Consider the following 16,535-nt stretch of genomic DNA (forward strand, 5'->3'; position numbering starts at 1 on the left):
CTCTACAGCCAGGCATCGTTTGATTACCATCACCTTTTTTTTTTTTTCTCCTTGTACCCTATTTTCACCTGACTTCTCTGAATAACACATGTTTATCTTTGTGGCTTTATTTTACATAATTAATTTGGTGTCCATTTTTACCTTGATGGGTCGGAAAGGAACAGGTGGCCAGCTGCCAAGCTCCAATTTACTACTAAAATGTAAAATGTAGTAAATAGGCAGTCTGCCAGCTTTGCGTATTATATTTTAAAACTTTTGAGCACTTTCCTAGAGTTTTCCTAATATGAAAATTTGACGCCCATTAAAAAAATCATTGAAGTATTAAAATAATTACTCTAAATGAATTTAACCCTATTTCCAGGAAGTACACAGGCCCTGTGTGCTGCTTTATTTTATGATTTATTGTCACCCTACCCATTATTAGGACATTTAATCCCCCCCGTCCCCTGCCCCCCCACACAGTCACTCGCCCTGCTAGGAGTGCCCTATCCCACTCTAAATTACAAACTTTCGAATGGGGCTGTACTGACAAATCTTGTTTAAAAACCAGGGATTGCAAACTGGTGACCTGCAAATCTAATGAGGCCCTGGATTTGCCTGACCAACACAGTATTTTAAAAAAAGAAAATTAGTATCTTTAGGTGGGACGTGCATACCCAGTTGCCATAGTTGTATCCCCTCCCTGTTTTAATCTCAGCCTCGTTGCACAGAAATTTAAAGTTTCTGTCCTTTATAAATAACTTATTTAGTAATATCAGCTAACAGTTATTGAATACTCACTATGTGCTTTACCTGCATTATTTAATTAAATCCTTATTATAAGTTTGAGGTATATTACTGGGCTTCTTTGAATGTCCCATTTTATAGCCCAGCTACTCCTAGGAGGTATCCATTAATATTTGTTGATTGATTGCATAATAAGGAGGGAAACTGACCTACACAGGTTGCTGCTCAGTGCCATTTCTGTCCCAAGGGGAATTCTCTTTGCAAAATCAAATTACAGTCCGAAAAGTAATTTAGACAAATCCTTTGGTTTTGTGGCAGTTGTTGTTTGTTTTGATAACTAGTTACCTTCTATGCAGAGGTGGATCAGGGTCAGAGAGTCCTCTTGCCCCCAGGTTAATGAATACAGGCATTGTGATTTTAACTATCCCACTTCTTTTTCTTGGTTCTCTATTGGCTGGAATAGTAGCTATTTTTCAGGTAGCTTCTCTAATAACAAACAGTTATAATTTTGGCTTCGTTTTGTGTAACTTTTCTGGTATTAATCTTTGCCTTGAAAGTTTCTTGCTCTGCTCTCTCCTTATAAAACTTTTTGTTTGGAGTGTCTCTGCATTGTTTATTAGTCAGTAAAGGTAATAGTGCTATTGATACAGTTGTGTATTGTTGAATCATGATGAACATGTGATTCTTGAGGAGGAAAAGGTCATTTGGACATCAAAAAGTAGGATGCTTTTCATTATCTACTGTCCTATTGATTAATATCTTTTTTGCAGGGCTTTTGTCTGTTTATTAACTGTTGACGTAAGCAAGTAGAACAAAGAGCTACTTTAAATACTCATGTATTTAGAGTCCTTTAGTCGATACTTTAAATGATAAAATCTTTGCATTGTGGTGCTTTGAATGTATATGTTGAATTTATGCTTTTATCTTCACTTACAGAAACAAAAAGCTTCTGAAAACCAAAAGGCGAAAGGGTGGACGAGGAGGCCAGGATCCAGGCCTCCATCCCCACAGGAGTGAAGCTACACCTGGGAGGTCTCCTCCCACCCCAACTCTCACCCTGGGGCCCGACTGCCCACCTCCTCCTCCTCCTCCTCCCCCCAACGATCCTTCCTCCCCCTCCAACTCCCCCTGCAGTGGCCAGAGGGGCCAGTACAACCCCAACCTGGCAGAACGACGGCGGGAGAACCTCTCTGAAGAGATCAACAACCTCAGAGAGAAGGTCATGAAGCAGTCCGAGGAGAACAACAACCTGCAGAACCAGGTACAGAAACTCACAGAGGAGAACACCTCCCTGCGTGAGCAAGTGGAGCCTGCCCCTGAGGAGGAGGAAGATGACATTGAGCTCTGCGGTGCTGCAGCCGCTGCTGCCCCAGCCACTCCAATTGAGGAAGAGTGCCCAGAAGACCTTCCTGAGAAGTTTGATGGCAACCCAGACATGCTGGTTCCTTTCATGGCCCAGTGCCAGCTTTTCATGGAAAAGAGCACCAGAGATTTCTCTGTTGATCGCGTCCGCGTCTGCTTCGTGACAAGCATGATGACCGGCCGTGCTGCCCGCTGGGCCTCCGCCAAGCTAGAGCGATCCCACTACCTGATGCACAACTACCCAGCCTTCATGACAGAAATGAAGCATGTCTTTGAAGACCCTCAGCGGCGCGAGGCTGCCAAGCGCAAGATCAGACGTCTGCGCCAAGGCATGGGCTCAGTCATCGACTATTCCAACGCTTTCCAGATGATCGCACAGGACCTGGATTGGAATGAGCCTGCTCTGATTGACCAGTACCACGAGGGTCTCAGCGACCACATTCAGGCGGAGCTGTCGCGCGTGGAAGTTGCCAAGTCGCTGTCCGCGCTGATCGGCCAGTGCATCCACATCGAGAGAAGGCTGGCCCGGGCAGCCGCCGCCCGCAAGCCGCGCTCCCCGCCGCGAGCGCTGGTGATGCCTCACGTCAACAGCCACCACCAGGTAGATCCGACCGAGCCCGTGGGAGGTGCTCGCATGCGCCTGACCCAGGAAGAAAAAGAAAGACGCCGAAAGCTGAACCTGTGCCTCTACTGTGGGAATGGAGGTCACTACGCCGACAACTGTCCTGCCAAGGCCTCGAAGGCTTCGCCGGCGGGAAACTCCCCGGCCCCGCTGTAGAGGGACCTTCAGCGACCGGGCCGGAATTAATAAGGTCCCCACAAGATGATGCTGCTTCATCTCCACACTTGCAAGTGATGCTCCAGATTCATCTTCCGGGCAGACACACCCTGTTTGTCCGAGCCATGATTGATTCTGGTGCTTCTGGCAACTTCATTGATCACGAATACGTTGCCCAGAATGGCATTCCTCTGAGAGTCAAGGACTGGCCAATACTTGTAGAAGCGATTGATGGACGTCCCATAGCATCGGGCCCAGTTGTCCACGAAACGCATGACCTGATTGTTGACTTGGGAGACCATCGTGAGGTGCTGTCATTCGATGTGACTCAGTCTCCATTCTTCCCCATTGTCCTAGGGGTGCGCTGGCTGAGCACACATGATCCCAACATCACATGGAGCACCCGATCGATCGTCTTCGATTCCGAATATTGCCGACACCACTGCCGGATGTATTCTCCAGTACCACCACCGCTCCCACCACCAGCACAACCGTCATTCTATTACCCGGTAGAAGGATACAGAGTTTACCAACCCGTGAGGTATTACTACGTCCAGAATGTGTACACTCCAGTAGATGAAAACGTCTACCCAGACCACCGTCTGGTTGACCCTAACATAGAAATGATCCCGGGAGCACACAGTATTCCCAGTGGACACGTGTACTCACTATCTGAACCTGAAATGGCAGCTCTGCGAGATTTTGTGGCCAGAAACGTGAAAGATGGGCTGATTACTCCCACCATCGCACCAAACGGAGCCCAAGTTCTCCAAGTGAAAAGGGGGTGGAAACTGCAAGTTTCTTATGACTGCCGGGCTCCCAACAATTTCACCATCCAGAATCAGTATCCTCGACTCTCTATTCCAAATTTAGAAGACCAAGCTCACCTGGCGACGTACACTGAATACGTACCTCAAATACCAGGATATCCAACCTACCCTGCGTATGCCACGTACCCGACCTACCCGGTAGGATTCGCTTGGTACCCCGTGGGGCGAGATGGACATGGGCGATCGCTCTATGTCCCTGTGATGATCACCTGGAATCCGCATTGGTACCGCCAGCCGCCGGTGCCCCAGTACCCGCCACCACAGCCGCCACCGCCACCCCCGCCGCCGCCGCCGCCACCCTCTTACAGCACCATGTAAATACTCATCATGTCCTTCAGGATCTCTGCCCTCAAAATGAACTCCTGTTCAGCTTCTCAGTCAGTGACTGTGTGCTAAATTGGACTAGTGCACCTTCAGACCACCTGAGGCACAGGTTTTCTCTGGAATGGCTATAGAAGGTCAGGGCCACCCTTGACTGGCCTACATCCTAAAGCACCAACAGACCTCCGCTGTTTGGTGGGAGCGACAAAATATTTACCAACAAATTATCTCTGTTTTCCACCTTAACTGCCGATCTAATTAAAATTCGTAATAAGTGTACTTCCCAGCAAACCCTGGAAGCCTGGGTTTTACCTGCTGAAACTTCTGTCACCATCTGAATTACTGGCTGCCAGGTTCCTCATTTAACAGTTACTGAGAAGCTGATACAAACACAGGAAATGCTGTTTTCTTTATGGAGGGGGAGACAAGGAGGAGGAGGACATGACTTTTCTTGCAGTTTCGGTACTCTCTTTACATCATTGGAGGACCGAGGCCTTGTTAAGGAAGCCGCAACTCTTGGTGCAGTGTGAAACGGCTTCTGTGATCTTTTTGCTGCACCCTTTGAAACTTCACCATCTTCAAACTCCGCTTTCATGACTCAAGGAGCAGCAACTCGACCGGTTCCCCCAGGAGCGGGCAAAACCCCTGCAACGGAAACACCTCAGGCCTCAGAAGGAAGTGCTCTCAGATGGATGTTTGCATGTTTGAGTGTGCCTTCACATCCTGGTGCAAATCACATGTACCCAATAACTCTGGCTTTGTCATAACACCTTACCATCACCATGCCAGCAATGGCTTCCACAAAACGGTAGATCTGGTAACCAGAGACTTGGTGACTCCAGGTATGTTTGTGAAATGTGATCACCTCTCCGTCATGTATGAGGGCTAATGAGGAGCAAATCAAAAGGACTCCTAAATCCCGTACCCAACTCTTAAAGGAGAGACTCAGAGTTAATATTACCACCTTGACCTGGAACTTCAGAAAGAATTTTCACGAGCGTTGTTAATTGGCCGGAAGAGCATCACCTGAAGTCTTGGGAGCATCTGTCCGTGTCTCTGCCTCCATGTGCATCTGGGCATTTCATCATCAGTCCTCTCACTAGACTGTAGCACTAGGATGCTTAGGGAGGGAGAATGATTTTAGCACACTCTAGGGGATGGAGCCGATAAGCTGCCAATGAATGAAAGGCCTCAGAAAGCAACTCAAAGCAACAGACAACACGAGTTGTCTTCAATCCGGTGACATCAGCTGGTGTCTCCTGGACGCTTTGTGCTAACCTGGCACTGCCTGACTTCCTTTAGCCCGGTCCCTTGCTACTACCTTGAACTGTTTGTCTAACCTCTCTCTTTCCATTTACTACTGCCACTAACCCTGCTGCAGGATTTGTGTCATCCTTCCTGCCTGGTTGCTGAGACTCCATTTTGCCGCCATGCACAGAGAAGAAGAAGGCAGGCTTCTTGGAGCGTGTGTTTCAACACACAGTCTCCCACAGTTTGAGCAGTAGAAAACAACATGGTGTATATTTCAAATTGCCTGTCGTGAAGAGGAGTCTCATGGTGAAGTTTCACTTTTCATCAACATCATCTTTCACATATCCATTATCACCCACCCTTGTCCTTGCATGTTTAAATACTTAAAAGTTTTAGCTGTAGGTTGATAGTGTCCTTTAACAGTGTTTTAAAGTGGTGACTCTGCTTTCAAAAGTTATTTCCATTGAATTACAAAGTAGTATCCAGCTCTTATTGTTAAATTAATTAAAATTGCTAAGTAAGGTAGTGTAAAATATTTCTTTACTGTGAACTCTTACAACACTGTGAATGAGAGGCTCCTCAGAACTGGAGTACTTGTATAATAGTTCATCCTGTTCATCTTCAAACTTCTATTTTACCATCATCTATAGTTTCTTTCTTTTTTTTTTTTTTAATTGGGCCTTTAAAAATCACACAAAATGATATACAGATTCAAGGAAGATACCTAATTGGCTATTTAATCCAAAACAACTTTTCCTTTTTTTTTTTTCAATGGAATCAGAAAGCTTGTCAGTCACTTGTGTGTTTTAAAGTAATTGCTTTTTAAATGGTGCATTTGTGCTTCTGGACTTTTTGAAGCATCACTTCAGTTTACCTCAGATATCAATCCATCCTCCATACATTTGAATTCAAGTTGTTTTGTGTCAGATTTGCAGTTGTCAGTGATCTTCAAGCTGTAGAGGGCCTGGAAATGGGCTCCTGTCTGCAGCCCCGGCCCGTGCACACGGACATTTGCCATCCCTGCAAGCAGAAGTCTGGAAATGTGAGGACAACACCAGCAGGGAGCGCATGGTGATGTGGGTCAGCAACTCACGGATGAAGTCCCTGACACACTTCCGGCTGTTTCATAAAGCTTGTGAAAAACTGTTTGGCAGTGTGTACTATGCTCTGTAGCTATATATACTATCTTTAAGTGTAGGTGTTAAGGATAAGTAATCTCAAATATATTCTATAGGATCAGAATTTTATTAAGTTTCCTTTCGCTCATGTGATTTATTTCGTTGCTGTTGAACAACTTTAAGTGGTTACTTTAAATTTTTTTGGCATTTTCCAACAAAATGCCTTTATTCTAAGAAAGGGGAAAGCAAAGGAATTGTCTCTAAAGAAGGTGGAAAGGGAGCAAAATAAAAACAAACGAGATAAATTAAAACATCAAAATTATTAAGCAAAGCCAACAATCTACCTTTTGAAACAAATTGGCAAAATTGATTGACTTTTGGCCCAAATTTTCAGTGTTAAATTAGAAAATCAAGGAAGAAGATATAAGCTCCCATTGTTAGGCAGACCTGGAGAGAACTAGCTAAGGTCACCATGCCAGATTGTTGAAGCGGAGGAAGTTTACATATATTTCTGTAGGGTCAATTTAGTTTGAGCAATGAGGTGTTTGTATTAGATACTGGAAAATGGAGAATTAGTTGGAATAAATCATGTGAGCTAGCACAGTGAACTTGCAGGTGCACAGAATAAGGGCAGCACATCTACATAGTGCAGTCTGGATTTCTGTTTAAGTTTGCAGGTACCTCTTTGCCTCCTGAATTGATCCAGTCATCATCCTCCACAGACATCTAACATCAGATAGAATTCCAAGATTGGCAACAGAGAACACTCTGCTGAAAAGACCTGGGCAGAAAGGAAGGACCACCTGCAGAGATGAAGCGCCTGATGGGAGCCATGCTGCATTTTCATCTTAAAGAAAGAATGCACGTCTGTTGAGACTGAAAGTTCTTTGTTGTTTCAGATTGTAGAATGCTATCAAATTGGTCTGTGGAAAATTGCATTGTTTTTATTTCTTTGTGTAACCAGTTTAAGTAATTGGGGATATATATACTCGTAAGTATTTTAGAGTGGGAGGGACTATTAAGTAATCTTAAGTGGGTGGGATTAGTTAAAAAGCATGATATTATGTATTCGCTATCTCTATAAGTGGACATGTGTACTTACTTGTGATCCCTTACCCTATGATTGCTACCCCTAAAGATTTCAAATAAACTCGGAGGGAACTGCAGGGAGGTCAGTCTTTTTAGGGCTATTGGACATGGATAAAAACCTAGTGGGAGAAAGTTCAAAGATAATTGGATAAATAAATTAATAGCACCTCTTTGCCCTGGATATTAACTCCAGGGATTGAGATTATAAGCAAAGCCTTTAGAGAGTTGGATAGATAGATGCCCTTTGAGAAGTTGTTGCTGGAGTGAAATTGATAACGATGATGGTAAAGATTCATGGAAGTTTCAGGAAAGTGATGAATAAGAACCGTTGCTTCTACCCCTGTCAGTAGCCCTCCTCCTAACCCCCACCCCTTCTCCCCAACTGCACCTCCTACCTACCCCTGCCCCACCTCCCTGCCTTTCCCCATTTTATTGCTGTTTTCTCTTTACTCTGTATTTCTCTCTATTTACTAATATTGTATTGATGTTATAATAAAAATTCAATAAAGATTTAGTGGTTAAGTGCAAACAGTGTCTTGATCATTTCAGAGTACACCTGCATAAAGTGAACAGGGTTGGGGGAGGACAGGAAGGGGGGAGAGGGAGAGAGGGAGAGAGGGAAGGAGGAAAGGAAAGAGAGGGGAGGAAGGGGGGGGAGAGGAAAGGAGGGATGGGGAGGAGGAGGAAAGGAGAGGTGGGGAGAGAGAGGAGAAGGGAGGTTGAAGGAAAAGGAGTGAGGAGGGTAGGGGGGTAGAGGATGGGGGTGGGGATGGGAAGAGGGGGTGGGGTGGGAAGGATGGGGGTAGCTGGGAAGTGGTGGGGGGGGTGTAATGAATACATCAATCAAGCAACCCAGAATCCATTATTTGCCCAGAATACTCCAGGAAATCAATGAAATAATTCCCACTGCAGAATGTTAACATATAAAATAATGCCACACAATTAATAGCGGCTCTATGGACATAATGTAAACAAACTTTTTAAGCTGCAAAACTTTAACATAAATTAAAGCCACATGATTAATAGTCTGTTGACATAAAACTTTTTATATGAATTTTACTTGGAATACTTGAGATGTATTAATAGAAAATTATTAAAATTTTAGTGAGGACAAAAAAGACATACCAAATATAGTCAGGTATGACATGCAAGGAAATTAGCATACAAATATTTTTAATACCAAGTAAGACTAAATATCAGAGTGATCCTGAAAGTTCTCTAAGGAGAAGTGACAAATGAGGTTCATGAGGCACTCATCCCATCAAATTTCAAAACAACAGTAGTCATGTATAGAGTAACAGGTTACATATAGAAAACTTGAACTAAACGTATAATGGCAATCATTTCACAATATATGTAAGTCACACCATTATGCTGCACACCTTAAATTTATGTATGTCAATTAAATTCAATAAAACTGGAAGAAAGAAAAAAAAAGATTGCCAGCTTCTCCCCCTCCTTAGAAAAAGAAAACCTGAAAAAGGGCCAGTTTTGAAGGTTTACTGAGTTCATGTGACGTGGTGATGACATACACACAGTCACTTACAGGGAATTGCACATGGAAGACGATGACTAAATGAATGGGGTATACGGATGGACACACAACCTAAAAACTCACTTTGGAAGCACCCGATCCTGGATAGTTACCGTCCTGCCCGGAGTTCACAGGCTTCCAAGGCATGCCAGGTGGTGGGTAGAATTGGCAAAATTGGTAGTGGGACACAATCAAGTGCTTGTTTGGGGGGGTGGGGGTTACTTATAAACAATATAGCGTTAAAGCTGTTAACCACTTTGAAAGGAAATTGAAGCACCCTGTAAATCCCTGTTTTGTACACCTAGACTCCTCCCCTTTCTGACCCGCACCTCTCTTCCTAAACCACATGATTAAACAAACCTTAAGGGAAAATACACAGATTATAAAAGTATATAAAAGCAATTAAATATTAATGTGAAGAAGAACTGCTTTTGATCCATACCTCAAAAAATACATTAATGAACTCCAGGTAAATCAAGAACTACAAAAAGGAAGGAGAGCTTAATGGCAGAAGAGGGTAAACAAAATTATTCATGGAATAATAGCAATCAAAACTAAGACCAGTGGTTTTGAATTCATGAAGAACTGCACAACATAATGAAGAAATACATGGTACACACCTATAAAATATGTGATAACTAACTTATTACCCCAGCATCTAATATTTTCCTGGAGAAATTAAATACTCAAACCCCACCCTTTACTCATTTTCTGGCTTCTTTAAAAATATATAAAGAATCTAGATGGATAAATAAGTGTGTGTGTGTGTGTGTGTGTGTGTGTGTGTGTGTGTTCTGGCTTCCGTGAATATATGTAGAGAAGAATCAACATGGATAAATAATAAATAAATAAAAAATAAATGTGTATGTGTTTCTGTATCTGTGTGTGTGTGTGTTCTGGCTTTCTTGAATATACATAGAGAAGAATCTAGATAGATAAATAGTAAGTAATGTGTGTATGTACATGTGTGTGTGTGTTCTGGCTTCTTTGAATATATGTAGAGAATAATCTAAATGGATAAATAATAAATAAATAAAAGAAACAAATAAATGTGTGTTTCTGCGTCTGTGTGTGTCTGTGTGTGTTCTGGCTTTCTTGAATATACAGAGAAAAATCTAGATGTATAAATAGTAAATAATAAATGTGTGTGTGTGTATGTGTGTGTGTGCTGGGTTCTTTGAATATATGTAGAGAAGAATCTAGGTGGATAAATAATACATATTTAAATAAATAAATAAATGTGTGTGTTCAATAATTATGGATTTCAATAATTATGGATTTTAAATAAATAAACAAATAAATGTGTGTTTCTGCGTCTGTGTGTGTGTGTGTGTGTTCTGGCTTTCTTGAATATACAGAGAAGAATCTAGATGTATAAATAGTAAATAATAAATGTGTGTATGTGTGTGTGTGTGTGCTGGGTTCTTTGAATATATGTAGAGAAGAATCTAGGTGGATAAATAATACATATTTAAATAAATAAATAAATGTGTGTGTTCAATAATTATGGATATTTAAATAAATAAATAAATGTGTGTGTTCAATAATTATAGACACTAGGCTAGGTTTGGGGGAACACAATGCTGGGCACAGACCTTGCACTGAGATACCTAATGCAAATTAAAGGATGAGTACCCGAGGATTCTCCAGCCAGGGTACCCCAACTTTCTTAGGCACCATAGTTATCCAAGTTATTTGTGACCAGGCACAATTTAATCATCATTTAGTGCAGACAAAGAGTCTTTCTTAATGTTTGGCATTTGATATTTTTTTCTAGAATATACTAAATTTCTCAAGTGTTTGTTTTTATTAGCATTTAAATGAGAATTAGAAAGAATCGACAAGAAAAAGGAAGGCTAGATGACCCTCTCATCCAAAATTAACCTTCCAAGAAACTCTTTTAGCGCACAATAAACCCTCCCTAATTCTATTTCCAGGTAATCACTAGAGATAGATGACACATGTACATCAGAAATTTTGCTTCCTGGAAACTCAGGGTAATTTACAGAATAACATTTTGATCCAGGACAACGGTGGTTATTAATTACTCTGAAAGATCATTAATTATTGTTTTATATCTAGCCTTACAGTCCTAACATAAGAAAGTAGTTGAATTAAAATTATCAGTTATATAACTTTGTATCATTGACTAGCTCATTTCAAGCAGTCCATGTCATAAACCAAGGAAGAAATAGTTACCAGTTATACTCAGAGACAGCAACTCATTAAAATTTATTATAGATAAAATTCTTTTAAAAAATAACAAAAACATTTTTTCTATTCTAAGAGGTTTCAACATTATTGAAAGAACCCGATGTTAGATTAAGTTGAATAAAAACACAGCATTCGGGCTTCCTAGGTGGCGCAGGGGTTAAGACTCTGCCTGCCAATGCAGAGGTCACGGGTTCGATCCCAGCTCCAGGAAGATCCCACATGCCGCGGAGCAACTAAGCCCGTGTGCCACAAAGAAAAAAAAAAAAAAAAAAAAAAAACACAGCATTCTACCTTCTAAGCCTAAATTGACTTCAAGACTATATACTGTTCATTTCTGTAACTTTGAATCACCTGCGTACCACCCCAAGTTTCATCACTGCCTGAAATTCTAAGGATTAATCACAAGTAGGGTAGTGGCATGTTACTAGCTTTAGGACCATAAAATCTGTATATCAAATTACCAATTTTGTGTTAGTACAACACTGAAATAATGCCCAATTCTGAGAACTAGATTTAAGCCTTGTTACTAGGTGCTAAAACTCACCAAAATCGATGTTGGCATTGGTAGAGTGTTCACTGATTACCTCTCTCCTCTTCTGAACCTACTTGAGAGTGAACACAGGAAGTTAAATATGGATTAAAGTAGGTCCTTGTTGATTATCTATTTTATATCTAGTAGTGTGTATATGTTAATTGCAAATATCTAATCTACCCCTCCCCCCTTTAATGTCCATAGGATCTGTAGTGATGACACCTCTTTTATTTCTGATGTTGATAATTTGTGTCTTTTCTCTTTTTGCTTAGTTAACCTGACTATAGGTTTATCCATTTAACTGTTTTTTTTTTTTAAGCCAGCTTTTGGTTTTGCTAATTTTCCCTACTGTTGTCTTCTTTTCAATATTCTTAACTTCTTAACTTCTGCTTGCTTTTAGGTGCTCTTATTTCTCTCGTTTCCTAAACTAGATTAACTAGATTTTTTTTTTCTCTTTTTTTTTTGGCCATGCCATGCAGCATTTGGGATCTTAGTTTCCCAACCAGGGATGGAATCCAGTGCCCCCTGCACTGGAAGCATGGAGTCTTAACCAATGGACAACAAGGGAAATTCCTAAACTAGATTATTGATTTTAGATTTTCTTCATGTCTAATATGGACATTTAATGCCATAAATTTCCTACTAAGTGCTGTTTTTCCTGCATTCCACACATTCTGCTAAGTTGTATTTTCATTTTTATTTAATTCAAAATTTGTATAATTTTTCAGGCTTCTTTGTTGACCCACGTGTTATTTAGATGTATGTCGTTTAATTTCCAAATATTTGGGATTTTTTTCAGATCTAGAATTTTATTGATCTAGTTTAATTACATTGTGGTCTTAGAGCATACTTTATATGATTTCTATTCTTTAAAATTTTTAAAGGTGTATTTTATGTCCCAGATTATAGTCTGTTTTCATGACTGTTCCATATGGGCTTGAGAAGAATGTGTATTCAGCTGTTGTATAAAGTATTCTATAAATGTCAATTACATCATTGATTGATAGTGTTATTTCCATCAATTATATTCGTATTGGTTTTCTGCCTGTTTGATCTGTGCATTACCTACAGAGGAGTGTTGAAGTTTCCACATAAAATATTGGATATATCTATTTCTCCTTACAGTTATCTGTTTTGCCTTACTTATTTTGAAGGTTTTGTTAGATACACATGCATTGATTGTTAGGTGTTCTTGGAGAACGGACACTTTTACCTTTATGTGATACACGTCTTTATCCTTAATAATATTTTCTGAAGTCTGATTTTTCTGAAATTAATATATCTAATTTTCCTTTCTTTTTTTATTACTGTTGGTATAGTATATCTTTCTTTATCCCTTTACTTTTAATCTATCTGTGTCTTTAAAGTGCCTTTTTTGTAAATAACATATAGTTAGGTTTGATTTTTTTTATCCACTTTGACAATCTCTGTCTTTTAATTGGCATATTTAGACTATTCATATTTAAAATGGTTATTGATTAATTGATTAATATCTCCCTGGGGGCTTCCTACGTGGCGCAGTGGTTGAGAATCTGCCTGCCAATGCAGGGGACACGGGCTCAATCCCTGCTCCAGGAAGATCCCACATGCCACGAAGCAGCTAAGCCCATGTGCTGCAACTACTGAAGCCCATGTGCCTAGAGCCTGTGCTCTGCAACAAGAGAAGCCACAGCAATGAGGAGCCCGTGCACCACAATGAAGAGTAGCCCCCACTTACCGCAACTAAAAACAAAGAAAGCCCATGCACAGCAAAAAAGACCCAACACAGTCAATAAAATAAATAAATTAATTTTAAAAAAATCTCCCTGGTTTATAACTATTTCTATTCATTACACTTGGGATTTATTTATTTTTGTTCATTTTCCTTCCTCTCTTTCTGCTTTATGAGGTTCAGTTGAGCATTTTGTGGTTCCACCTATCTCATCTTTTAGCAAATTACTTATGTTTCTTTCTAAAAAATAATTTAGTAGAGATTGTTCCGAAGTTTGCAATATTTACTTTTAACTAATCAAATTTTACCTTCAAATAACAAGGGAGGCTGGGAAAGAAAGTTGTCTCTGGCTTCTACCTTAGTGATGTTCACAGGTGGGAAATTTCTAAATATTGGAAAGATGTTCTAAATTGCTAAGTAGATAGAAAGAATGACAAATGTCTACTACATATTATCTTAACTATTTTTTCTCATATAGCCCACCTCTTTGCTTAGTGCCTAAAACACTGAATTTCTTTTTATCTTTAAGTCATTAGGTCATCTATATATTTTGTTGCTACTTAATCTTATAATTGAGTTCTTTTTAAAAAATATCATAGTATCATGTTTTTAATTCCCAAGAATTCTCTTATTCTGATAATTTCATATTTTGGATGCAGCAAGCTTTCAAATCTATTTGAAGGCATGAATTGTCAATTTTTAGAAGGTTAACTTTTTTTCTCCATATTTGTATATTCATTATGGGGTCTGTCTAGCTATTTGTTTTCCTCAGAATGCCTGGCAACTTATTTTTCTGTATCCATATTTATAAATGAAGGACTTAGTTCATCAGTTTAGGTGTCATGGAGTTCCTTGTTCATTTTCAAGCTTTCTTTCCTAATGAGAACTCGCCCTCCCCCCGCCCCCACCAAAAAAAAGCAGTAACTTCGATAAATGTGATGGGGAAAAGCTTAAAAGCTTAAAATTGCTTCTTGCCAGGCAATAAAGGGCATCTTTTCTAAAGGGTCCATAGATAAAAGGTAGAGAGACAAGCTACGGACCTTCCTAAAATGGTGAAATAAGGGAAAGATCACTATGGTCCAGTTCATTTCAACCTGAAGCTACATGTTCTTTGCTTTCTTCATGTCCACTTGTGTCCATTTGAGGGTCAAATTTACATTTTTAGCTTACTCCAGCCCAGCAGCTTATGGTGAATTTTCATTTTCCATGAGTCAGGATTTTCACATTATTTAACTCTCTTAACTGAATTTAGCTGTAGGCTAGAGAACGATCAAGCTGAGACTGTCCCAACTACTGCACAATTCTTTAATGAACTGGCTCACTAACTGGCCTGTGGCAGCTCCCATTAGCAACCCTGCTAATTCAACGCATTGCATTCCGTCGAGGTTTCCAGCACTCATACTGCTATCTACTGTATATTTTAAAGAAATTACTCAAATTTTCAGCATTATTATGACATCCTGCTTTGTCTCCAGTGCTGTTATAGATGTGTTGCTTTTCATGTATCATTCCTATTTTTCAGGGTGATTTTACAGATGAAAGAAAATAATGTCTGCCACCTCAGTGTGGAGGGCACATGTTTTTTTTCCACTTCACAGTGGGTAAATAAATCAATGTGTAAAATCAGAATGAACAGGCTAGCTTAGATTAAATATGCATTGGTCTGATTGAAACTTCAGCTTTTTATCAGTATTTTTAGAATTTGTGCTTGTGCCAAGATTAATTGACATGGATATCTTAATTACTTTGAAAATGCAAATTATTTGGTGTTATACAACTTGATGTTTCTACAATCATTTCAGTACTCCCAAAACATCTTTTTCTTAGTTCTTTTATGAACCACATCTATGTTCATTAGTATAAAAAAAATGTATTATAAATAGATTTTTATATGAAGATGAAAACATTTATTATGGTGATTCTGAAAGGTGAAATTTTGACTGATATTATTTTTGCTTCTAAATGTATTTTCTAAATTTTTTACAATAAACATGCATGTAATTAAAAGGGGGACATTTGAAAATAAGTGTATTTGGTTTGTTTTCTTTCGGTTTGCTAGACAAATATTGTACCATGCCTATAGCTACATAGAAAAGTAATTACATTTTTGAGCAGTAAATTTAAGGTATGGAAAATCTAAAAGCATAAACAGCCTTATATAAAAATCTCTGACTGCACAGAGATTTTTTGTGTACTATGAAGTTTAAAACTTCATGCATTATTTCTTTGCTACTTTTTCCTGCCAGCTGCTGACCTTCAAAACAACATATTATTGAGATGACTCATGAGAATCAGTGTAAAATAGAACGTGTTACTGCTGGAACTTTTTTCCTCCTTAGACTGCTTAGTACTGTTTGGCAGTATTGTATAACGGAAAAACAAAGTTATAACAACTGAGATTAGAAATTAGTTCTGTCAGCACACCTTAAAAGAACTATAATTTTGTTAGAAATGTGTAACAAAAGAGTCAGTGTTAACTATTCATTGAACAATAACATTTATTATGCAGAAGAAATAATGCATTATTAGCATTAGAAGATGAAATCTCTTCTAAGGTCTAACCTCGCAAATACAGAGTTTGTAGGCTCCATTGTAATTTGGCTAACCCACATCTCTCAAATTTCTCTGTAGATTATATGAAATTATATGCACATAGATTATTTAAGAATAACACTAGCATTTCTCTTTATTTAATAATTGGGACTCACCCTATAAAAGTACCAGAGGAGTAAGAGACAGAAGTTGGCTCTAAATTTGGAAGTGACATTGGGAGGCATTTTTAAAATCTGGGAAAAATTAAGCATATAAAGTGTTAACATTTTTATCTGTTATGAAACAACAGGCAAAAGTTGAACGTGAGGTGAAAAGTTGGGTACCATGTGCTAGGTCATACTGCGCTGACAGTCACACAAGGATTATCTAGGGAACTGCTTCCCAAACTCAGGGTGCATCAGAATCATCCAAAGGACTTGTTAAGTTACAGATTGTTGTGCCCCTCCCAGAGTCTCTGACTCTTTAGATCTGGCATGGGGGCCTGAGGGTTTTCATTTCTAATAAATTCCCAGATGT

General features: G+C 39.6%; 1 protein-coding gene across 1 annotated transcript; it reads left to right on the top strand.

The window, feature by feature from the left end:
* The first annotated feature begins 1,933 nt into the window (after window positions 1–1,933).
* Window positions 1,934–4,014, top strand: PEG10 (paternally expressed 10). Its single transcript, XM_057731564.1, is given in 2 exon segments — window positions 1,934–2,837; window positions 2,840–4,014. Coding segments are annotated over 2 exon segments (2,064 nt in total). The 5' UTR covers window positions 1,934–1,948.
* Window positions 4,015–16,535: the final 12,521 nt, after the last annotated feature.

The sequence above is a fragment of the Hippopotamus amphibius genome, chromosome 4 (assembly GCF_030028045.1).
Source record: "Hippopotamus amphibius kiboko isolate mHipAmp2 chromosome 4, mHipAmp2.hap2, whole genome shotgun sequence".
NCBI classification, from domain to species: Eukaryota; Metazoa; Chordata; class Mammalia; order Artiodactyla; family Hippopotamidae; genus Hippopotamus; species Hippopotamus amphibius.